The sequence below is a fragment of the Lactuca virosa genome, chromosome 7, assembly GCF_052849685.1.
Source record: "Lactuca virosa cultivar CGN04683 chromosome 7, Lactuca_virosa_CGN04683_v6, whole genome shotgun sequence".
Taxonomy (NCBI): Eukaryota; Viridiplantae; Streptophyta; class Magnoliopsida; order Asterales; family Asteraceae; genus Lactuca; species Lactuca virosa.
Window position 1 is genome coordinate 88,070,915 of NC_136432.1, and position 25,584 is coordinate 88,096,498.

General features: G+C 35.2%; 2 protein-coding genes across 2 annotated transcripts; one reads left to right on the forward strand and one right to left on the reverse strand.

Annotated features, from left to right (window-relative positions):
* Positions 1-17,902: 17,902 nt before the first annotated feature.
* LOC145126289 (uncharacterized) lies at positions 17,903-19,292 on the forward strand. The gene is made up of 3 exons (XM_079061686.1): positions 17,903-18,522; positions 18,641-18,813; positions 18,922-19,292. The coding sequence occupies exons 1-3, from the start codon at positions 17,995-17,997 to the stop codon at positions 19,055-19,057; spliced, it is 837 nt and encodes a 278-aa protein (XP_078917812.1). The 5' UTR covers positions 17,903-17,994; the 3' UTR covers positions 19,058-19,292.
* Positions 19,293-21,021: 1,729 nt separating this feature from the next.
* Positions 21,022-24,742, reverse strand: LOC145125751 (equilibrative nucleotide transporter 8-like). The gene is made up of 2 exons (XM_079061171.1): positions 24,253-24,742; positions 21,022-21,812 (listed from the first exon to the last, which is right to left on the reverse strand). Exons 1-2 carry the CDS (start codon positions 24,740-24,742, stop codon positions 21,118-21,120), a joined length of 1,185 nt encoding a protein of 394 aa, XP_078917297.1. The 3' UTR covers positions 21,022-21,117.
* Positions 24,743-25,584: the final 842 nt, after the last annotated feature.

The window sequence follows — 25,584 nt, forward strand, 5'->3', positions numbered from 1 at the left end:
TCGGGTAGCCGAGGCTCGTATGCGGGGCGTACGAGGCCAAAGGCTAAAACCCTAATTCTCGGACTTGATCCCTATTTAAGCTCATTTATGACCTTGGACCCTCTTCCTTACCAACCTCCACCACCTTTAAACGTCCCTAAAACCCTAGTTACCTTTGAGAGTGATCCTTGAGCTTGAAGGTGCCAAAAGTAACCCTTTTTGGTGCGTTTGCAAGAAGAAGGAGGAGGTGAGCAAGTCTTGGATGTGAGAGAGCTTCTAGATCCTGCATCTAGAACATCTTGATGAGATTTTGGAGGTAAAAAGCTCATATCTTGCTAATCCTTTTGCTAGTTTGAGTTAGGGTTTTGTAATAAGTCCATTTTTGGTCCATGGATCCTCTCTTGTGAGTTTGAGCAACTCCAGAGGTTAGAAATGTTAGATCTGAGTTCCTTTGGCATATATGCGAAAGTTATGGCCATCCAAAGATCTGCGATAATTTACCTGTCGCGATGACGTGGCACCACCAGGAGGTGCCACGTGGCATGGTCGGATAGCCGACTCCTCCAAGAGACACAATGATGTGGCATGATATGGATGTGACACATAACGCCACGAGTACAGGCCACGTGGCGGCTTTTAGAAGAAATGATGTGGACTAACCAGAACTTGACATGTGGCGAGAATCTGATGGGCTAGTACACTCCTGAGGCGCGGGCGCGCCTCCTGTCTGGGCGCGGTCCGCCCCCTGCAACCTATATATACCTCGTGCCATTAGCCCATTTCTCACACCAACACCTTCCAAAACACTCTTGAAGCCTCCCAATTTCTCTAGATCCAACTTTAGGGGTTTTATTGATCAGTAGCGGGGCTCTAGTGCATTAGAGGGCTAGGGAAATAGAAGCTTTTGGGTCAAGATTCCGCCCGTGCAATTTCCTGATTTTCGCTAAAATTTCTGTAAGTTAAGCTACACTTATTTTATTTCAAGTGTAACTTATATTTATGTTCATAGTTGTTATTGTGACAACCCGAAAATTTCTACCTTGAAAGTCAATCCAATCAATCAAAAGTCAGACTTGTTTCTATTACCTTTATGCTGTGTTAAGGGTCTGTTTAAGAGTTTCTAAGCCTAGTACACTTAAGGATTGGATGTTGATAAGTGTTAGCTTAAGATTAGAGGAATGCAATCGAACCAGAAAATCCATCAAAGGGCGTTCACGGTCGTGAGCCCAAGTGTGGCCATGAACCCCTCTCCATATATGTACCTTTCTTTCATTTATTCCTAATTTCTTCCATCCTTGGCCGTAAACCTCTCAAATTCTCTCAAGTATCATCCACAAGAACTTCAATCTTTCACTATTAAACACCCCTTTCCTTTGATACTCCATAGAAGCTTACTAGGATCTTCAAACACTAGCCAAAACACAAAGATATTCAAGTGTTCTTCATCTTTGGGCCGTGAACATCAAGTGGTTCGTGAACCACTCATCAATTGGGCCGTGAACATCAAGTTGGGCCGTGAACCATCAAGTTGGGCCGTGAACCATTGAACTTGGGCCGTGAACCATTCATCAAATTAGGTTGTGAACCCTCCTTGTTGGGCCGTGATCACTCCTTCAGCCTCCTAACTTGCTTCTAACACTTCTTTGGACTCGTTTGTGCCTCGGGACTTCATTCGTGGAACTTATCATCCTTACTCGAATCTTAAATTGAATCGCCCACATAAAGTGAGTTCATACCCCTATAATCTATCTTTTAAATGTTATAAATGCTTTTAAGGCGGGGGGGGGGGGAATACAACTTGAACACAATAATATTGTGTTAATATTTACCTGTGATAACCATCACATTAAAGAATTTCTTATGCTTTTGTAAGTGATTAAATCAATTCAAAAACTCTTTTAAAAGATGTTAGATTGTTGTTTATAAAACTCCATTTTTAAAGTACATGTTTAATTCAGTAGCTAATTGAGTCTTTCATGCACATCAGTAACAGTTCAAGCAAACATACTAGTAAACTATAATAGGTATAGTCTAGGGTTCAGTACATACTATATTCTATAACAGAGGAACAATACACGATTCACGTACATATACTTTACACTCCCAGTAACCTAGGAAGGGAATGTATCATTAATTCATTGTTTAAAACAAAATATGATAATAAACATGATATATATATATATATATATATATATATATATATATATATATATATATATATATATATATGGGGTACATCTACAAAGTACCAGGTTATATATGGGGTACATCTACAAAGTACCGGGTTATATATGGGGTACATCTACAAAGTACCGGATTTTATTTAAAAAGGATACATCTTCAAAGTACCGGACAATAGTAAATAAAACATAGCAATATATAAAACTCACAACAGTATCGACTGAGGCATTTAGAGTATAGGATTTCATTACTTCTAGTAGTCTTCCTAACCAATAGAACAACGCCACATAACTTACTAGTAACATGAACATTCAGTTAGAAGGGGGCCTAGAATGCTAACTTTATGATTCCTTGATGGATACATTAGGGATATATATTAATCGGATCCGACAGGCAGTAAGATGTGTGCTTTCCGCTTCATTTCATGTTCCTTGTTTGGTTGTGGGCTTAGAGCAGATTCACGCAATCTACTATCTATTCGATCTTAGCTATATATATATATATATATATATATATATATATATATATATATATATATATATATATATATATATATATATATATATGTGACATCCCCATTTTCACGGTCAGAAAAGACCGATTTTGTTTATGCTTTATAAAAATCAGAGTACTTCTTTTAATAAACATATTGCGGAATTTGTTCCCAGAAAAACATGATAAATACGTTATCAAAGAATTTCCGAAGAAATGTATTTTTATTCATTTTAAAACATTTGGGATGTCATCGTTAATACAGAAACATAAGCCTAAACAGAACTTACATTCATTTACACTAGTGATCTACATCTCTTTTAAATCTCTCAGTATAATGTAACTTCATATCGACACCTATGATACAAATAAACTGAGTGGGTCAGGTTGGGAAACCGGTTGAGTACATAGGGTTTTCAACCCACAGTAATATAATTATTATGTTTAAACATCAAACAATCAACCTAATAACCCATCCCCATTATCTTCTTTACTCTTAAGGATCTACCCTAAGAATCAATTATTCCTCGTTCATTTATTCCTAAGGATCATCCTAAGGAATCGGCACGAAGTCCATCGTTGTCAATGACACAGCTGTCAAGCACAGCTGCTAGTTTTATCACTTAGGCGCAGCTGCCAGAATTGTGACATTCTATGTGAGGCGCAGCTACCAATATTGTCCTTCGAGCACAACTGCTAGGGTTATCTCGTTTATTGACAGTATCGTTTTCGAGAGTCCACTCGCAATACATGTCAATGGGTTTTTAGAGTACACCGGTGAACACATCGTTCACAACACACCTACAGGTTGCGAGTCTGCCAGTGTTCCACTGGACTGTCTAGAATAGTCCGTAGTTGTCATCCATACTCTGCTAGATGACGGGGCCATCATTTGGGAAAGGCTTCTCACATCGTCCACCTCTCACACTTACCTCGTGGTCTATAACACCTCTCAACTCATCATCCAACTCATATTCCATCTATTACATCTACCTATGTTTTACTCAACATATTCTCGTAGATATATATATATACAGTTTAAATCATTTAAAACATGTATAAAATCGTTCATCCAGCATAGATAGCATGTATACAGATAATATGCACACATAGCACATAATTTATTTAAAATAGTTCATATCTATGTGTAAGATGAAAGTAACTATGCACTCACTTGAAAAGGTGGTGAATCCGAACTCAGACAGCGCTTCGTTTCTTAAAAATAACTTCCTTCGACGAAACCTAGTATTATTACCACTAGAGTTTAGTCTATTATTCGCCGAGACTAATTAATAGTCTAGCTATTATTACTATTTTATAAGCGTTAAACAATACTTATATAACCCATAATAATAGCCCAAGTACTTATTATAAGTTCCTAATAACGCTACTATAATTAAATAAACGATATATTAAAAATAGCGTAGGCGTAGCTCACTTACAGCGGGTTTTATAGAAAACCGGGCTTTGCTTGGAGCAGCGTTCCCGAGCCGAAAAGCTCTTCTTATCAGAGCCGTCGAGCACTCCGGGGCTTCCTCCTCGTGCTAGGGAGGTTCCCTAGGCTTTTCGGGGGGTTTCGGGGCTAGAGAGGTTCTAGAGAGAGAGAGTAAAGAGAAGAAAGAATGGGAAAGGTGTGAAGAAAATGAGGGTGTGAGAGGTTCTATTTATAGGGTGAAAAATGGCTGAACTTGGTACCACATGTCACCATCTAGTGGCAAGACTTGGGGAGAAAGCAATGGCCAAGATTGTGCCACATCACCCATTTTCGCACAACACACTTCCGACTTCTAAAATTCGTAACTTTCACATACGACCTCCGTTTTTGGTGTTATTTATATCCACGCGTAGGTAAAAATAAGATCTACAACTTTCATTTTGACTCCGTCGGCTAATTCTTGACCGATCTTAAATTTAACAGTACGAGGAGATTATACTGTTAAATGTCCGCGTAAAATTCATAACTTCTACATACGGACTCCGTTTTCGTCTGTCTTTTTACCGTTGAGTTCCTATTAATGAGATCTTCAATTCTCCTTTAGGTCGCATAGGCCAAAAACCGCTCGATCTAAAATTCGAGTTTCGGGTCGTGTACTGCTATGCCAAATCTTAGACAATTCATAACTTCCTCATACGAAGTCAGATTTGGGCGTACTTTTTTTGTATGTTCTCGGTTTAACGTTTTCTACGACTTTCATTTAGATCGCTAAGGCTAAAAGTCGCTCTATCGTATATTCACTATTTACGTCTCCCGGTGCCATGCCGGTTCTGCCGTAAAACTTCGACGGGTCATAACTTCTTCGTTATAACTCGGATTTCGGCGTTCTTTATATGTACGGAAACCTTGAGACTTATTCTACAACTTGGTTAAGATTATTTATTATAAATAATATTTTGTCGAAAAGTCGTTTTCGACCCCTATTATCTCTAAATTGACTAGCCCGGATCTACGGGCGTTACAATTATCTCCCCCTTAGGATGATTACGTCCCGGAATCATCAACGAAACAGGGCTCACATGATGACTCCATACGTTATCTCTTCATCCTAAGTCATAACTTTGATGTTTCTTCGAACGAGTATCTAACTCTTAGACTCCTTGACTACAGGCGGTGCTCGATCTTGCAGCCGCTCTCTATCTTATGTTAGACTTCCAATCATGATCTTCATGTCACGATCTTAATCTTTATTGGAGACTCCTTATTTAACAAACTTGAGATAAGTTTCTTCCTTCGATTATCATAATAGACCGATAGGTCATGTTCTAATGACCTCTCATCGTATGTTGCAATGCTTAGACTCAGGTCTTTTAGAGTCAAATTCCGGAACAGACTATACCTTCCTTCATGTTCTTATCACATCTTAAAAGGTAGCATTTCTAGCTACAAGCAACTGTCGTGATACCTGTACTGATCGCTTTGATTATCTTTCATTTCAATCTTCCGGCTTAAGTCAGATGCTACATCGAACTTGGTTCTCTGAACCTCGTAACATACTCATCATAGTCAGACTCGATTTGATATGAACACTAGGGTCGGAATAACAATCATCTTCTTAGTCATTACCGAAACAATGGTAATGACATACCTGAACAAAACGGAATCAACTACTAGCTTCTCGGTAACCTTGTGACTTTCCCTGATCCAAGCGTGAGTCCTATGCTTCCGGTAGTATATGCATCTACTACCTTTCACACCTACTCATACTCGTCCCAAGTATTGTCTCGCAGTCCCCAAGTCACCATACAAGAAAATCACATAACAGTTTAACAAACCAGATAACAAAACAAAGGCTTTATTATTTCTTGAAACTATTACATAGGTGTTCGAGTTCACCCTATACTATGCCTCTAACAGGTTACATTATACGATACTATCCCTTGGTTACTTCATAACTCGATCTTTGGATATTAAGCCTTCACTCCTGAATCCTTGCATTGTTATCTGCTTCGTCAAGGATCATTTGAAATGCTCTCGCCTTTGGCTTTGGCGGCACATTTGGCTTTGTAGCCCCTTCTCTCTTTGGGCAGTCTTGCTTGAAGTGACCTTCCTCGTTACATGCGTAACATACCCTTTTGTTGAATGTACACTCGTTGGCGTAATGCCCATGCTTTCCACACTTGAAACAAGTCACATTTTCACCGCATGTTCCAGAGTGTTTCTTTTTGCACTTCTCACACCATCTTGCTTCACTTCCTCTTCCTCCTCCAGACTTCAGGAATTTGGTCTCCTTGTTGGACCTTGAAGATCCTTCAAACTTCCTCTTCTCGCCAACTTCAGCTTTCTCCAGACCCTTTTCCCTAATCTGAGTCTCAACATTCCTGGCTGCCCAGATGGCGGCTTTCAAAGTGGTTGCTTGCTTGACCATTGGACCAAAGTCCGCTGGTAATCCATGGGCAAACTTGTTGACCTTGGAGAGCTCAGTTGGAACTAGGTAAGGAACAAGCTTCATCTTCTCCGTAAAACTTGCAGCATACTCAGTGACACTCATCCTTCCCTTCTTCAGATTTTGAAACTCATTGTTGATCTCTAGGAGATCCTGCTCGGAGCAGTACTGCATTTTCAGTTGCACCACGAAATCTTCCCAAGACATCTTGCTTTCTTCTCCCTTGGGCATCGTGTTAGCTAGTAGCTTCCACCAGCTCAGTACTCCAGACTTTAACAGAGGGATCGCGAGAGCGGTCTTCTGTTTGTTGCTACACTCGCAACTCTCAAACATTGTCTCCATCTCGGAGATCCAGTCCATAACTTCCACCGGTGTTGGGCTTCCAGAAAGACTCGGGGGTTTTGATGCCATGAAATCCTTGTACTTGCATCTACGTCCGTCATTTCCTCCATCCTGATTGTTTCGTCTAACTATCGGTGGGTCGGCTCGACCAACCGTCCCACTGTAGTTCCCTCCTTCTGACTGCCCATCACTGAGCTCAGGCTGTTCAATAGGCACCGTAAGTTCCTCTCGATTTTGTTGAAGTAAACGCCTTGTTTCCTCCATCTGACTATCCAACATCATTTGGATCATCGCTTGTACTCCGGCCATGGTTATTGGCTCAGCAGCGGCTACCACAACCGGTATTTGCTCAATCACTGGGGGTTGGTTTCTGTTCCCATTAGCATTCCCGGCTCCACTGCGAGTTCTTGCCATTTTGATCTATACACCGAATAAGGTGAATCTAGATCTTTATTTAGGATAGTCGTTTAAATCGTCCTTATCACTCCGAAACGTTTACATGTTAGTTCTAATATCGTAGTCGTACGTTTAGAATCCTAAACACATAAGGTTTCCAGATCCGGTCGGCAACAGACCATAGATCCGAACAAATAACAACATATGAGGCATAAATCATTTAGCACATAAAGCATATTAGGCATACTTTCCTAAATAAGCTAGTGCTCACATCTCACAATCATCGCTTAGCATTCTAAGTTTAAGTCTAGAAATAAATCCATATTCCTGGTTCGCTTAAACTAATGCTCTGATACCAACTGTGACATCCCCATTTTCACGGCCAGAAAAGACCGATTTTGTTTATGCTTTATAAAAATCAGAGTACTTCTTTTAATAAAAATCTTGCGGAATTTGTTCCCAGAAAAACATGATAAATACGTTATCAAATAATTTCCGAAGAAATGTATTTTTATTCATTTTAAAACATTTGGGATGTCATCGTTAATACAGAAACATAATCCTAAACAGAACTTGCATTCATTTACACTAGTGATCTACATCTCTTTTAAATCTCTCAGTATAATGTAACTTCATATCGACACCTGTGATACAAATAAACTGAGTGGGTCAGGTTGGGAAACCTGTTGAGTACATAGGGTTTTCAACCCACATTAATATAATTATTATGTTTAAACATCAAACAATCAACCCAATTACCCATCCCCATTATCTTCTTTACTCTTAAGGATCTACCCTAAGAATCAATTATTCCTCGTTCATTTATTCCTAAGGATCATCCTAAGGAATCGGCACGAAGTCCATCGTTGTCAATGACACAGCTGTCAAGCACAGCTGCTAGTTCTATCACTTAGGCGCAGCTGCCAGAATTGTGACATTCTATGTGAGGCGCAGCTACCAATATTGTCCTTCGAGCACAACTGCTAGGGTTATCTCGTTTATTGACAGTATCGTTTTCGAGAGTCCACTCGCAATACATGTCAATGGGTTTTTAGAGTACACCGGTGAACACATCGTTCACAACACCTACAGGTTGCGAGCCTGCCAGTGTTCCACTGGACTGTCTAGAATAGTCCGTAGTTGTCATCCATACTCTGCTAGATGACGGGGCCATCATTTGGGAAAGGCTTCTCACATCGTCCACCTCTCACACTTACCTCGTGGTCTATAACACCTCTCAACTCATCATCCAACTCATATTCCATCTATTACATCTACCCATGTTTTACCCAACATATTCTCGTAGATATATATATATATATATATATATATATATATATATATATATATATATATATATATACAGTTTAAATCATTTAAAACATGTATAAAATCGTTCATCCAGCATAGATAGCATGTATACAGATAATATGCACACATAGCACGTAATTTATTTAAAATAGTTCATATCTATGTGTAAGATGAAAGTAACTATGCACTCACTTGAAAAGGTGGTGAATCCGAACTCAGACAGCGCTTCGTTTCTTAAAAATAACTTCCTTCGACGAAACCTAGTATTATTACCACTAGAGTTTAGTCTATTATTCGCCGAGACTAATTAATAGTCTAGCTATTATTACTATTTTATAAGCGTTAAACAATACTTATATAACCCATAATAATAGCCCAAGTACTTATTATAAGTTCCTAATAACGCTACTATAATTAAATAAACGATATATTAAAAATAGCGTAGGCGTAGCTCACTTACAGCGGGTTTTATAGAAAACCGGGCTTTGCTTGGAGCAGCGTTCCCGAGCCGAAAAGCTCTTCTTATCAGAGCCGTCGAGCACTCCGGGGCTTCCTCCTCGTGCTAGGGAGGTTCCCTAGGCTTTTCGGGGGGTTTCGGGGCTAGAGAGGTTCTAGAGAGAGAGAGAGAGTAAAGAGAAGAAAGAATGGGAAAAGTGTGAAGAAAATGAGGGTGTGAGAGGTTCTATTTATAGGGTGAAAAATGGCTGAACTTGGTACCACATGTCACCATCTAGTGGCAAGACTTGGGGAGAAAGCAATGGCCAAGATTGTGCCACATCACCCATTTTCGCACAGCACACTTCCGACTTCTAAAATTCGTAACTTTCACATACGACCTCCGTTTTTGACGTTATTTATATCCACGCGTAGGTAAAAATAAGATTTACAACTTTCATTTTGACTCCGTCGGCTAATTCTTGACCGATCTTAAATTTTAGCAGTACGAGGAGATTATACTGTTAAATATCCGCGTAAAATTCATAACTTCTACATACGGACTCCGTTTTCGTCTGTCTTTTTACCGTTGAGTTCCTATTAATGAGATCTTCAATTCTCCTTTAGGTCGCGTAGCCCAAAAACTGCTCGATCTAAAATTCGAGTTTCGGGTCGTGCACTGCTATGCCAAATCTTAGACAATTCATAACTTCCTCATACGAAGTCAGATTTGGGCGTACTTTTTTTGTATGTTCTCGGTTTAACGTTTTCTACGACTTTCATTTAGATCGCTAAGGCTAAAAGTTGCTCTATCGTAAATTCACTATTTACGTCTCCCGGTGCCGTGCCGGTTCTGCCGTAAAACTTCGACGGGTCATAACTTCTTCGTTATAACTCGGATTTCGGCGTTCTTTATATGTACGGAAACCTTGAGACGTATTCTACAACTTGGTTAATATTATTTATTCTAAATAATATTTTGTCGAAAAGTCGTTTTCGACCCCTATTATCTCTAAATTGACTAGCCCGGATCTACGGGCGTTACAATATATATATATATATATATATATATATATATATATATATATATATCCTGTATACACCAAGTAATCATAGGGAGTAACAGGTATGGGTCAGGTCATAGCATACAAATTCAGTATATCACTGTTAGTACAAAAACATACTTTTCGGACAGAACATTAAGTAGGTGAAACTAGAAACTTATCTGTAAAAGGTTTGATACACATTATTAAACCAGTATAACTAAAAGAACCTTAAATGGTTAATTCTATAATACCTTAGTTTATACATCAGGGTTATATATGATTAATATCCGATAGGCAGTTGAATGTGTGTTTTCCGCCTCATTTCCTGTTCCTTGTTTGGTTGTGGGCTTAGGGCAGATTCACACAATTAACTGTCCGTTCGATATTAGATTATATATAGCTAGTATAAACTAAGTGATTATAGAAGGAACTATTGTGGTTACCATTTTTATTAAAGGAAATATATGATTGTCTTAAGGAATGTTTTCTTCAAATATAAAAGAACTATTACAATTAACCGCGTAAGTACCAAATGAATACGCCAGTGTTATATACAATGAAGATCTAACAAACAATGAGATGTGTGACTTCCGCCTCATTTCCTGTTCCTTATTTGGTTGTGGGCTTATGGCAGAGTCACACAATCGATTGTCTGTTTACTCTAAATTGTATATAACTTGTATCCATCTAGTACTCATAGAAGGAATTGTAGAGTCATTTTTACTTATCATTCATCACATCAGAAAATATATGATTTTCTGGAGGAACAGACGAACTTTTCTAAAGAACTTATAGTATACATTTTATCACTAAAATACTTATGAAATCACCAGCTTAAATGCTGATCTACTCTTTCAAAATAACTTGTATTCTCAGGGAACTAGTAGACAGGTACACGCTCAGGGATTCAGAAGATGGAGCATAGTAGCTTCATGTCTTGTTTTGTTATTTACTTGGAGTCAATCTTTTGTGAATCTAATACATTGTAAACACTTTAATATTAATGCAATGGTTGTTTGTTGCTTTGATTACTATGATGCATGTGTTGTGATACTGAACATGACGTCCTCCGCCCCCGAATGTTTCCGCCGTTCCGGTTTAGGGGTGTGACAGTTATTATGAACCTATAAGTAAGATTTATCATTGATTCTAAGTCATTATACTGATTGATCTACTTATGGGAATGATGTCTAGGATGGAGATAGTGAGGTGTTTAAAGTGGGATTTCCTAACAGTATACTCTGTATACCAAATGGACCCTACCTCCGATATGATCCTACCTGGTTGTTCCTTACTTGATAGATCTTGATGTAGACATTGGGATTAGTGGGCAATCTAGTCTATCATTAGTCACCAGGAACATTAGACTATGACTCAATATTATTATTACCTAGGTCACATCAACGGAAAAGCTAAAACGTTAGGCGAAGCTCTGCCCAAATCACCAGTCAATCCACCAAAAGTCAGGTGAGTGCATAGTCCATTTCATGAATATGATTTTAATATAAGTATTAATTAAAGTATTAAGTATCTGTCGAAAAGTTTATATGTGAGTTATATGCTTATTGCCTGGAATATGTGTTAGAATTGTATTTGACGATATACGATATGCGAACCAGATATGGTTCTATATGTGTTATTAGAGAGAAAGATAAAAGTATATTAATACCTAAATACTTTGTGTTAAATATATACACTGAATTTGGATAGTGTTGCCTAAACAGAGATGGTATTGGAAGCCTAGTAGTTTTCCCGTTAATGAGATAAGACTTATTATGGATGCTTAGTTTAATTAAGTTTGATATTGGGTAGTCTCATTCGGAGAATGTGACAGAGAGTAGAGTTTTGTTCCGTGATACTTTCTGGTGTCGATGGTATGAAATATGTACCATAGTACAAACAGTATTCCTTTTTGGATGACCATAAATGGTGGGTCAAGATCAGACAATTGTAATGGTATGTCTGGTCATCTACCAGAGTAAGATGGCAACACTTGACCATTCTATACGGTCTTGTGAATTACGTTGCTAGTGTGGGTTCATAACCTACAGACGTAGATGAAATGGGGTACCATATTTCACAAAATACTCTGATGGATCGAGTGCCTTTTATGACTCACTGGCCAAGGAAGCCCCTCGCCGTGTAGTCAGATCCTTGCTTTAAAACGATTTATCTTCCTAATAACCGTGGACTAGAATCTGTGTGGGTCGGTTGGGATGAGTATGATTGGTTTATAGGTATCTAAGTTTGAGATACAATGTTTGGTAACAATTGGTTTTGCAGGATATATATATATATATATATATATATATATATATATATATATATATATATATATATATATATATATATATATATATATATATATATATCATGACATTGTGGGATTGAAATCCATATCTATCTCACCGGGTTTTCCAACCTGACCCACTAAGTTTGTATGCATCATAGGTATCAAGACTTAAGTTACTAGAACTTGATTAGGATGTTGAGTGATTAAGAGACAACCTGCAATAGTGTTCAGGAACATTAGGTGTTTACATTGTAACTTATATATCTGTATTGATTATGATATCCTTATGGTTTTATTTGAGGCAATCTTGTTCTCAAAAGATTTTTATATACTGGTATTTTCCGCAAATGAAGTATCATGATTTTTTAAGCGTAAGGAAAGTTCTTTTTTGGTTATGAAAATTAGAAGATGTCACATTGACCCTTATCTATTTATTTTTGATTTATTTTTACTTGTTACTTATATTTAACTAATCACATATTTCCTTGTTTATTAAAAGCAATGGACCCCACTTCATATTCCCTATTTATCTCTCCCCCCCCTCTCGATAGACAAAAAACACTCCTTGATCAACTAGAAGCTGAAAGATTACGTTACCCACCCGCAAAGTCACCAGAGTCAGTCCTATAAGTCATCGGAGCATGTTACCTCACTATAAAGAAAAGGGGGATTAATGAGGAAGGAGCACCATGAATCTCATTTTTCTAACGATATGGTTGCAGATACGACATAGTGAAGGAGGAATTGCAGGTGAAGGTTCTGACGCCTTTGGTGGAGGTGAAAGAGGTCGGAGGCAGCGTCTCCGTTTGTTAGTAATAGAGGTGAAGGAGGGTAGGTAAGTGACATTGCCAGAACAACAACACCACAAATGGAGGTTATGGTGGTCGATAGTGGAGATCTACACTCTGATGAGTGGATAACCGTGAAACAAAAAACACCGTCTTGATCTTGTCCTCTCTTATCTTTTCACCGTTCGACTATCGTCACTTGTATGTCGCCATCACCACCTGTGCACCGCCATCGCAACACCTTCTAAAGTTAACGGATCTATACTCCGTTCATAAATCTACACCCCAGAAAAAAAACTCATATTTTTTCTCCATTCGCAGATCTACACTCTGATAAAAAATCTTTTGTCAATACGTTGTACTCCACCTGAGGGTGGTTGTCGGAGGTGAAAGGGGACGCCGATGGTGACAAGCTGTGGCGAATCTAGAATATAAAAGCATGTGGTTCCTAATTAATTGAAGCAAGAAATGCTAAAGAGTCAACAATACATGTGGTGGATCGGGTCGGATCGACCCAGTAAAAAATCGGCCGGTTTGCAAAAACTCATGTTCAACCGGACCAATCGAACACCTTAAAAACTCGGTCTACTTGACCCGTAAAACCGAATTTTTGCAAAAAAAAAACATTTACTTTACACGACTAAATCTATTTTCTTTTTTAAAAGTCCACTTGCAACTATAATTTCTTACGACAAACAATGTGGATGAATTGTTTCTTTTCAAGTTTCATTATAACCATCCATCATTCATTTTATAACATCAGAATGTGGATGAATTGTTTCTTTTCAAGTTTCATTATAACCATCCATCATTCATTTTATAATTACATCTCTTTCTCTTTATCTTGTATGTGGGATAGTTTTTTATAAATATTAACCATTTGCTTTATAATTTAAGCATAAACCCTCCACTATTTCATTTATTTATTTGTTTTTATTTTGTCAAATAATATAAGATATGTCCTAATTTTTTCGTGGTATATCCTAATTTGTTTCCCACATAAATAATATATAATTCTAAAATATTAGGTGGGTCCTAGGACCCACCTTGATCATATGTAGCTACACCCCTTCTGACAACTGGTAGATGTTATAACTCAGAAAAGAGGACATGTGAGAGAAATAAAGATGTCAATTATATAAGAGGCGTATGGAGGTGGCTAGTGGTAAGAGGTAGTTGGTGGTCAGGATGACTGGTGGCTGAAAGTGGTTGGTGACCGGAGCTAGTCGGTGGCGAGAGGTTGCTAGAACCAATTTTAGGGACATATCATTTTCTAAAAATTATAATTAATAAAAAAAGATAAATTATAAACAATTGAAAAATAAAAAGAAAATGATAATATAGTCATTTTATGTCACGAAACGAGAGAGACTGTCCAAATAATTTTTGAAAATAAAAACTAAATATTACATCCGTCTCATGTTTATTGTTCGTTTTTGACTTTTAAAATTTTTATTCTTCAACTTTGATCTTAAATATTTTTATTTGTGTTATATTATTTGATGAAACTTATAATAGTGAAAAGACATTTAAAACACAATCTATTCATATATTTTATATCAAGTATTATATATAAAAAATAAAAGTATCTAATGTCAAAGTTAAAGAATAAAATAGACAATAAATATGAAAGCAGGAAATATGTTTTTTTGATACTTTGGCTGTAATTTACTCAAAAACATAATATCGGATAATAAACCAAATAAGTTGGTTTCGATTAAATACAATCAACTCAATTTATGGGTTCACACCTTATACGAGTTCTTGTGATTTCTCAAGTCAAATATTGCACGTGTGGAATTATTATAAATTAAAAAACGTTATGTACTAGATATCCATTGGTCGGTCCCTTCCATGGACACCATTATTAAACCTAATGTTCACGTGGGTATATTTTAAAAGCTACTAGATTTTTTCCTATAAATTAATAAAATAAATAATATTTTTCTTAATTTATTTAGATTTATAGATTTGAAAGGTTAATTTTATATGTATATTTTTAAATTGCTTTGTGTATAGCAGCATCCATTTGAAATTGATTTACAAATGTTCCGTCTTTTATTGATATTTAAATGAAAATATTATTCTTTAAAGTTATGTATTGAACCAGGACATATTTTAATTTGGTCCAGTTTAAAGATAACTTTACGATCTCAAGAAAATAATCTTTATACCAATTGCAACATAAATTCTCGAATATTTTGGAATACTTTACATGCCAAAACTAGATGTATAATAGATCATCAACATATCATTAAATAATAAAATCATTAAATTTAAACTAAAAGTCAATTGGAATATAATGAGACTTCATGTCATTTATTAAATTAACTTTAAATTAAAAGGTAATTGGGATTGAATGGGTAATGACATAAAAACCCTAACATTTACATATTTTTAATGGTTTTGTTTTAACATCAATATTTTACTATTAAAGCTTAAAATTTAAGAGACTTTTTTAAATTTCACATTTAGGTTTCCAAGCTCTATTTGATTACTTGTCTACATGTCTATCATGTCATGTTGGTTGTCGAGTGAACTTTTGTTACTGATGTCACAATCTCATAATACCCATTTGATTAGATTGTCTTTTGACTATTTTCGGGGCTTGATAAAAGATCATACTCATACATGGTTATTTTTCTTCATGCCCTCTCTTCCCCATACCCATCTCTTTATCATTCTCCTCTATTGGCTAAGATCGATTAAGAGAAAGCACACAAACTATTTCAGAGAAAATCAGAAAAATGTCGAATCATCATGAGATCGATATAAAGTGTGACTAACTTGGGACTTCATAAAAAAAAAAACTGATTTCGGCTAAGATCGATTCAAAGAAAGAATGATAAACAAATTTAGAAAAGTCTATGAAAACAAATGATGGCGTCATTGCTATTGTAGATGACACAACTAAATGCTACCTATCAAATTTCCAATCATGCCCCTTCTCTTTTTAGAATTGAAGGCATTGCCTAATTGGTATCCTACTCATCAAAATCCAACCACATATGCAAGAGCAATGAAATGGTAACATGAAAAATCTTACAATTGTTATAAATTAAAAAAACTCTGCAAATTCAAGACATTTCCAGATGTTTTGGTAAAACTATTGAAAACTTGTAACTTTGGGGCTTTTATAGGAATGCCAACGGGATCAGACGGGGACGAAAATAGTCTTCCCTTCCCCTTCCCTCAATTTGTCTGTTTCCTCCGACCGTGAATTTTCCTGTTTCTCCGCCCTCAAATTTCAAGACCACCCTATCCCGCCTTTGTTTCTGTTTCCGTCAAATCTCCCGTTTAACCTTATTTATCTTATTTTTTGCCACTCGTTTATTTCGCTTAACCTTACATATTTCATATTACGGTAGTTATTCACAAAACATATATTATACAATGTCTACTTTAAGTTTAATATTTATTTTGTAAATAAAATAGTTAAATATAAGGTAATTATTTTGGAGCATCCATAGTATTCGAGATGGAACTCTCCACCCCCGAAAACTAAATGGAGATAAAATCCACTAATACTCCCGTTTCGAACCTGAAAACATTGTAAAATTATCCCATACAGAAATAGGGTCTTATAGAGGTTTTGACATTCCAGGGGCGAACACACTTAATATCCCGAGTGGTACAAGCAACTACTTGATTTGTCCTATAAGTGTATAAATTTATAAATCCGTCACAAATTCGTTGGAAAATTTTCACAAATCTATTGATAATCCCTCAAGACTCCATTAAAAATCTATCACAAAGTCCAATAATATAAATTAGGGTTAATGACCTACAAAGGTAACGAACTTTGGTCTTTGTCCACATTTAGGTAACCATGTTTTTTTCGTTCACATTTGACCATTGAACTTGTTTGACCTGTTCAAAATAGGGTAATATGACCGGTAATTAGCGGTAACATTACCCTATTATGAACAGGTCAAACAAGTTTACTGGTCAAATGTGTACGAAAAAAACATGGTTACCTAAATATGGACAAAAACCAAAGTTCCTTACCTATTTTGGTAATATTGGGTTCTTTATGTTAAGTGCAAGTAGTCATAAGATCCATTGATGTGAAATGAAATTGAGTTGTCCGGTCTTGTGTATGAGGAGATGGTTAAGTCTTGGGTCAACCCAGTTTAGGCCCAACTAGTTAGGGGTTAGGTTGTATACGCTTAAGGGGTTAGCTGTATGTGTTTTAAAGACCGAGCAACATAGCGTAGCCTATGACTAGTCGAGACTAAACTAGGTTAGACCAAGCCTAACCTAATTGTTCATTGACTGTTGGAGCCTGATCACAGGGCTCACAGTTCCTAAGACGGTTCTTGTCCAGTATTATCAAAACGGGTAAGAAACTTTGGTTTTTGTCCGTATTTAGGTAACCATGTTTTTTTCGTACACATTTGACCAATAAACATGTTTGACCTGTTCATAATAGGGTAATATTACCGTAATTACCGGTCATATTACCTTATTTTGAACATGTCAAACAAGTTCCATGGTCAAATGTGAACGAAAAAAAACATGATTACCTAAATATTGACAAAGACAAAAGTTCGTTACCTTTTTAGGTCATTAACCCAAAAATTAGTGTAAATCGGCCGGTAAATGTGCCAGTGATCCTAGGTTTTTATGTAATTATCCTCGGCTGTTCTAAAATGATGTAATTGTCCCGGGACTGAAAATGACAACAGTGTTTCATCGTCGATTAAATTAACGGTCTAGATCCTCTTCGCAATTCCCTATAAATACTTTTACGTATCATCTCTTTCCTCATCATAAAATCTCCATAGCCATCGAGCTTAATCGCCATACCTCTTTTAGAAATTCACGAATCACGACTACGTTTCTTAAAGATGCTACTCAGGAGCTCATCAAATCCCGCACTCAATTCATGGTTTCAACAACAAAATCCCAAAGGATTATCATCACCGGAACCAGATTTCATTCATCGAAACATGAGATCACCGGCAATTTCAATGCATTCGTCATGTTCACCGAATGATGCGTCCAAGAAGCTCTCCAGAGCCTCATCGGAGAGTGACTTGATCGGTTTTTCTCAGCCAAAACGTAGGAATTCTTTGAGTAGTGCAAACATCTTGCTTTCTTCGGTGGCGGTGGAAGAGGACGTCGAAGCGGAAGAGAGCGAAAACAGAGGTTTGCTTTTTTCGAGTTCTGGTTTGGATTGTAATGAGGGGTGTGGAGTACGTCTTATGGAGGATGGCACCGGTGGAAGCGATGGTGGTGGAAAGATCTGTGGAGGCGGTGGTGATAACGGTGATTATAATGGAAGTGATGGTACAGATGTGTATTATCAGAATATGATCGAAGCAAACCCTGGCAATTCATTGATTCTCGGCAATTACGCGAAATACCTGAAAGAGGTATATACAATATTCATCATTCACAAATTTCAATTCTTTATTTTACCAGATCAAGTTTCATATCGTTGTTAGCTTCCGATCTATTGGCCAATTTTGATCTGATTGATTATTTCAACAGGTGCGATGTGATTTCTCGAGGGCTGAGGAGTATTGCAGCCGAGCAATCCTGGCAAACCCTAGCGATGGAAATACTTTATCAATGTATGCCGATTTGATTTGGGAGACACAAAAGGATGCATCTCGTGCACAGAGTTACTTCGATCAAGCAGTCAAAGCTTCTCCAGATGACTGGTAAGATAGTTAGATAAACATCTTCACCATCTCTGAAAGATTTAACCTTCTTTCATATACCGAATTTTGATTGCTTGACTGAAAATTCTTCGTTTGATGTTGACACAGTTATGTAATGGCATCTTATGCTCGGTTTCTTTGGGATGCTGATGAAGAAGACGAAGAAGAAGTTTCCAATATGAATCTATCATCAACAAGTTTCTTCCATGAATCTTCACAACAATTTCCAATTGCTGCAGCATAATAAAGATGAATCCAGAACCATAACTTTAATAACAGAGATCTATCTTACTTAGTAACAGTCTGACCCATCTTCCTTTCGTTGTTTCTTGTACTTTTTTGAATCAATTAAGTCATATTGGTGTTCAAGATGAGATCATTCTCTCACTATGTTATAGGAGTAGTTATTATGTCAAAGATTCAGTCTTTTTTGTAATTATCATGTGATAAAGTAATAATATGATGCAGTTTTGTTATTACTTCTATACATGTCTTTCTTGATTTGTTACGGTTATCACCCTTTTATAACACTCAATAAACTAGTCACAGTTTTGCATAGATAATTGAACCATTGAAGATATTGCTACTTATTTAGCTTTTGGATTGTTATGTGGATAAAAAATCTAGTAAACATTTAGCTGCTGGATTCTTATGTGACTAAAATCTTTAAAATATGTGGTGTATGACATTATGGGGGACCTTGCAACTAATATTCTAATTATATGTACTTGTAGCAAAGTTTTTGTCCTTGAATATACTTATAAAATATCATGAAAATGATTTCAGTAATAATCTATTAAAAGTGTCACAAAAGTTAATTTAATGGTAAATTGTGTACAAAAATGTTGGTTTAATGGTGTTTCTTAAACAACAAACGTGCGTATAATGTTGTGTCTCGAGCAGGTAAATTGGCTAAATATGTATAAAAATAATAATTGATTATCGTACAAAATCATTTTCTCTAAATTATATATTGAGTTGTCTACAAATTGTGTAATCAAGATACTTCCAGAGAGAATACAGTTGTTTTAAGGCAAAGTTTGAGGACTGTGACATGTTAATAAAGGTTTTGTGCTATTATTTTCATGAAGATTAAGACATGTTTTGTTTAAAGACACAACAATGACCCTTAAATTTATCACTTTAGGTTTGATGTAGTGACATTAGAATTTATTAGCTGGCCACCTGCTGTGAGCTAGATAGAATGGGTAGGGCTCACATGATAAAATTATAGTATTAAGTTTCTGTAGAGATAAAATGGCTAAATGAGTGATGATGCTTCTCTGGATAAAAATTTGTGTACGTAAATATTGTTCTTTTTTTTTTTTAACCGAAAAACCTGTTAAACAAGATTATATGACCATTTACCTTTACACTCCAGCAAACAAATTCATATCAAATTAATATAAATTCAAATAAGCACAATAAAAAGTATCATAATTATCAAATGAACATCAACTCACATAACAATCGATGCGAAAAACATAATAAAAAAACTCCATATCAGATTAACATAATGATCACCATGCAAAACATCCATACAATTAATGTGAAAGTCAAGTTAGTGTTGAAATAATCAAATAAATATATCAAAAATCCATAAAAATGACCCTTAAATATATCACTTTTGTCTATCATTAGAATTTACCAGTTAACGCACTTGTTGACATAGAATTGGTAGGTTGACATGATTAAACGAATTAAGCATCCCTAAAAGAAGAATTTGTTAAAGGAAAATTTCAATTTATCGTCTCTATTCAAGCTCATGATACTACTAATTTTTGGAAATATGTGTAACATAGTTGATGCTTGCGGATTACATTAAGTTTTATAGGCAAACTGTTTCTTTATAATCTTCATTCAAGCCTAAGGCCTTTTTTGTAAATACCATATATTAACATGTAAAAGGAACTATGACCTAGATATGATTACTCCACTATAACTGTACACTTCAATGATTTTAACACTTTTTCTATCTCGATTAAGTAAAAAACAACACCCCCCCCCCCCACACACACATATATATATATATATATATATATATATATATATATATATATATATATATATATATATATATATATATATATATATATATATATATAAAAGGACTTAACATAATGAAAGATGCATTACATTTAGGACCTAGGAGACTAACAAGCCTAAAAAGAATATTATGGACTATAATCTTCATCATTTCTCCACAGGTGTACAACTTTATATTTTATAGAGTTGTACAATACAACATTTAAAAATACAAATTATTATGTATGAAGAAAAATTATTATATACGAATTACTTCTTTTAAATGATCCAAAACCATCCAAGAACCGAACCACAAACCAACCCGATCGCTAAAAACAAAGCCATAACAATTCCTGCCATTTCTGCTTCCGAAGGTGGCACCAATTTAGGAGCAAGAATCATGATGACACTTGTCAAATACCCATTGGTCAACCCCAACATAAAAGTCAAAAACACCACAAAAACCTCGCTTCTAAACCATTTAGGTCCATGAAGACACAATGTAAAAACAGGATAAAAAACCAACCTTCCTACACAACCCCACACAGCCTTCCCAATACCCTTTACCATAAAAAAACCACTAAAAGATTTCCCAAAGAAATCCGCAATGTTATATGTTGTGATTAATATTATCGGGTACCAATCTTTAAGGACTTTCGAATTTATATTTTCTGATAAAAATCCCGGGAAAATTGATAGGGTTACGGTGTATATAATGAATATTCCCAATGCTGGCCATTGAATCGTTCTAGCTGTGTCTTGTAATTTAGTCTTTGAAGTTGGAGTGTGATGTTCGAGTTGTTTGTAATGTTGTTCCATGCATGGCAACTTGTACAATAGGGAACAACAAACGATGCATACCATTAAAATGATGGTGGTGACTATGAAATAAAAGTGGGCACTTGTTCTTAAGCCTTGTGGATCATGTGGGAGTGATGCCTTTGTGATAATTCGCAAGAGAGAAACCAGTATCCCTGTGACATTGTAGATTGGAGTAGTGAGGGGAAAATGCATATTGAGGCCCCTGAACTATTGGAGAAGTTGCATTTAGTTCCCCAAGTAAATTTGGTGGTGAATACTCAAAAAATATGGGCTTCAAGTACTAAATTTAAAACTTTTGTGGTCTAAAAAATGTGAACACCAAGTACTAAATTTGAAACTTTTTGTGGTCAAAACTTAAAAATGTGAACTTCAAGTACTAGATTTGAAACTTTTGGTAGTTAAGACTAAAAAATGTGAAATCGATACTCAAAAATGTTAAATTCAAGTACTAAATTTGAAACTTTTGGTGGTCGAAACTAAAAAATATTAACTCCAAGTACTAAATTTGAAACTTTTGCTGGTCAAGACTACAAAAATATGAATGTCAGGTACTAAATTTGTAACTTTTGGTGGCCGATACTAAAAATGTGAAGTTTAAGTACTAAATTTGAAACTTTTGGTGGCCGACACTAAAAACTGTGAACTTCAAGCATTAAATTTAAAACTTTTGGTGGTTGACACTAAATAAATTAAACTTCAAGGACTACATATAAAACTTCTGGTAAATTGAAACTTAAAATAAATTAAACTCCAAGGATTAAATATAAATATTTTGGTGGTCAGGTCTTAAAAAAGGTTAACTTGAAATAAATTAAACTCCAAGGATTAAAAAAGTTAACTTTAAGCACACTAAATTTGAAGCTTTGGATGGTCAAGACTAAATAGATTAAACTTCAAGGATTAAATATAAAACTTGGATATATTAAACTTCGAGGACTAAATTTAAAATTTTTGGTGGTCATCTTTTAAAAAAGTTAACTTTAAGAACTAAATTTGAAACTTTTGGTGCTCTAGACTTTAGAAAAGTTAACTTCAAAGACAAAAAAACGTAAACTTCAAGTATTTATCTAAAAAGTCAAAATGCGGAAAAGTAAACTTCAACTACTAAATTAAGAACTTTAGGTGGGTCAAGACTTGAAAAAGTAAACTTCAAGTACTGAATTTTCGATTCTCGTTGGTCAGGTTATAAAAAAAATAATACTCGTATTCAATAACTAAATCTAAAACTTTTGGCAGTTATGAAATGAAAAATTAAATTTCAAGTACTAAATTTAAAACTTTTGTTGGTGATAACCTTAATTACTAAATTTTATATGTCTGGTGGTAGAGAGTTAAAACATTAAACTTCAAGTTCTTAATTTGAAATTCTGGTGGTCAATAAAAAAGCACTAATTTAAAAGTTTTGGTGGTCGAGACTCAAAAAAGTAAACTCCAAGTACTAAATTTAAAACTTTTGGTGTTCAAGTCTTAACAACTTCAAGTACTGAACTTAAAACTTTTGGTGGTAAGGACAAAAAGTCAACTTAGAGTACTAAATTTGAAAGCTTTGTTAGTCAACAATGAAAAAAATAAACTTCAAGTACTAAATTAGAAACTTTTGTTGGTCAAGACTTTAAACTTGAATTACTAAATTGAAAACCATTGGTGGTTAAGTAAACTTGAAGTACTAAATTTGAAACTTTTCATGTTCAATACTTAGAAACGTAAACTTCCAAAGTTCCAAGTAACAAATTTAAAAGTTTGGTGGTCAAATCTTATAAAAGCAAACTTTAAGTACTAAATTTAAAACTTTTGGTGGTCAATATATACACACTAAAACCTAGAACAGAATAGATCAATGCATGAGTTTATACCATACAAATATTTATATACAACTTTAATTTAGTTTGAATGTTGGTGAAAAAGACGCATGAACTTCGTATTAGTTTTCATTTTGTGAGTTTTTAGCTTTAGGGTTAAATGTAAGAAATAGCAAAATATATTTATTTATTTGTTTATGGATACCATAGCATCTTATTATTATTATTTCCTCCACTGTATTTTGATTTTTTTCTTAATTATAACAATATTATCCAAATATAAAACAATTAATACAATTATAATCTAGTATTTTATAAGTGTAGTGTCCTAGTAAAAAAGATGAAAGTACAGTGATATAATTGAATACATATTTTAAAGCATAAAAAAAAATCATAAGTACGTCTTAATAAAATAAATAGAAGTAAGATACAATAATAATCAAACAAATTAAACTACATTGATATTTCTTGCATTTAGCTTAAATTTAAAATCCATTAAACGAAATAACGATCATTTATCATTTTTGTGATTAATTTAAGTGAGTTTGACATGGATTCTGTTTATATACGTACTTTGATTTTTTCACTTTATATTTTTATAATTCCAATGACTAACTGAAACTTTTTAAATAGTTCGGTACCCTCCACCATGACCCTCCTAGTAACCACTGAAAACTATGAATAAAAATATGTTTTTCCCAAATAATCAAAATGTGTGACAACAATTCATCATTTCATGGCTTCTAAAGTCGGGCTATATTATCCAAACACCATTATGTATAACAAAACATACCTGATGAAGCAGTTCCAGCAAAAACGGCTTGCATGTATTTTTTTGGCAACTTCCCCGCGGATCCTATTAAACTCCCTCCTATTAACCCATCGGCTAAACCACACATCACCACACACACAACCACTATGTAATAAGTTACAATTGACTTTTCCACGCTACACCAACCCCAATCAATTATCAGAGTTACTATGAGTGAAAAAACAAACATGGTAAATCCCAAATTTACCCTCGCTCTAAACGTAACTTTTTTACTCAATTCACTCCAAATTATCATCACAACAAGAACTAGTAACGAAGAACTCATATACGCAACCGAAAACACCTTCCCGATGTGTTTTTTTGGGTAAAGATAAGTGAAATAATCAACGGCAGTGATTAAAGCGTTCCATGGAAGCAAATTACCTGCACCAAGTAAGAAATGAATCATGTAAGCTAATTTGTATGTATCTTTTCTTTCGGTTTGATCTAAATCACTCTTGAGTGTCTCCATTTTTCTTTATAGAATTTTGCACTCTTTTTGTTTAGTTTGATCTAAAGCATTATATGGGTGGGTTAAAGACCCCTTTGGGAAGATTTTTCAATGATTAAAGGGGGATAAAGACAAACCCATGAGAAGAAAGGTAAAAGAAAGAAGTCTTGGACATTTTGACGATGGGTTAAAATCGTAAAATGAAAGATTCTCTGGAATTTGTTTGCATTCTTTTATGGAGGTCGATCCGAATTGTCATTTGTTATTAATTTCTTTTACAAATTTATGCAATCAAGTTTGTAAAATATTGCATAATATAATAACATACTGATAGCAAAAAAACATGCTTATAACAAATATAATTGATTTATCGTATTACTACGTAATACCAATTACATATGAAATTTATTTCATTTCAAAACTACGTTATAAGTGATGTGTCAGGTGATGAACAAAAATGGATGGTTGGAAATGAAAGGAATGGCTCACTTTGCTCATTGAAGTGACATATGTTTAACTTTCGGTGAGACCTAAGCTTCATAGACCATTAGCTTCATATAAAACTTATTCTTTCACCTCCCTTCATTTTAGCCTTCTTTTTCTCACATTTGGCTCCTTTATTTTCGTGGGTTTGAACAGTTATGTGGATGCATATCTTTTCATTCAGTCGTTACAAATGATTATTAATGCATCAACTGATTTGATAGTAGAAAACAAAGTAGTGAAGTCTTGTGATTGATCCCAATATAATTACTTTGTATGTTTGACTTCAAGGAAGACTATTAAGGCTTGTACGAGTACCCATCCCGCACACTGCATGGTGGTGATCTGTCACTGCAGGTATGCGGTGAACACCACACTGA

Coding starts and splice junctions, on each gene's coding strand:
- LOC145126289 (XM_079061686.1), top strand. CDS start 17,995: ATGCTACTCAGGAGCTCATCAAATCCCGCACTCAATTCATGGTTTCAA. Junction 18,523..18,640: donor ACGCGAAATACCTGAAAGAG/GTATATACAATA, acceptor TTATTTCAACAG/GTGCGATGTGATTTCTCGAG. Junction 18,814..18,921: donor AAAGCTTCTCCAGATGACTG/GTAAGATAGTTA, acceptor ATGTTGACACAG/TTATGTAATGGCATCTTATG.
- LOC145125751 (XM_079061171.1), bottom strand. CDS start 24,742: ATGGAGACACTCAAGAGTGATTTAGATCAAACCGAAAGAAAAGATACA. Junction 21,813..24,252: donor TGCTGGAACTGCTTCATCAG/GTATGTTTTGTT, acceptor ACAATGTCACAG/GGATACTGGTTTCTCTCTTG.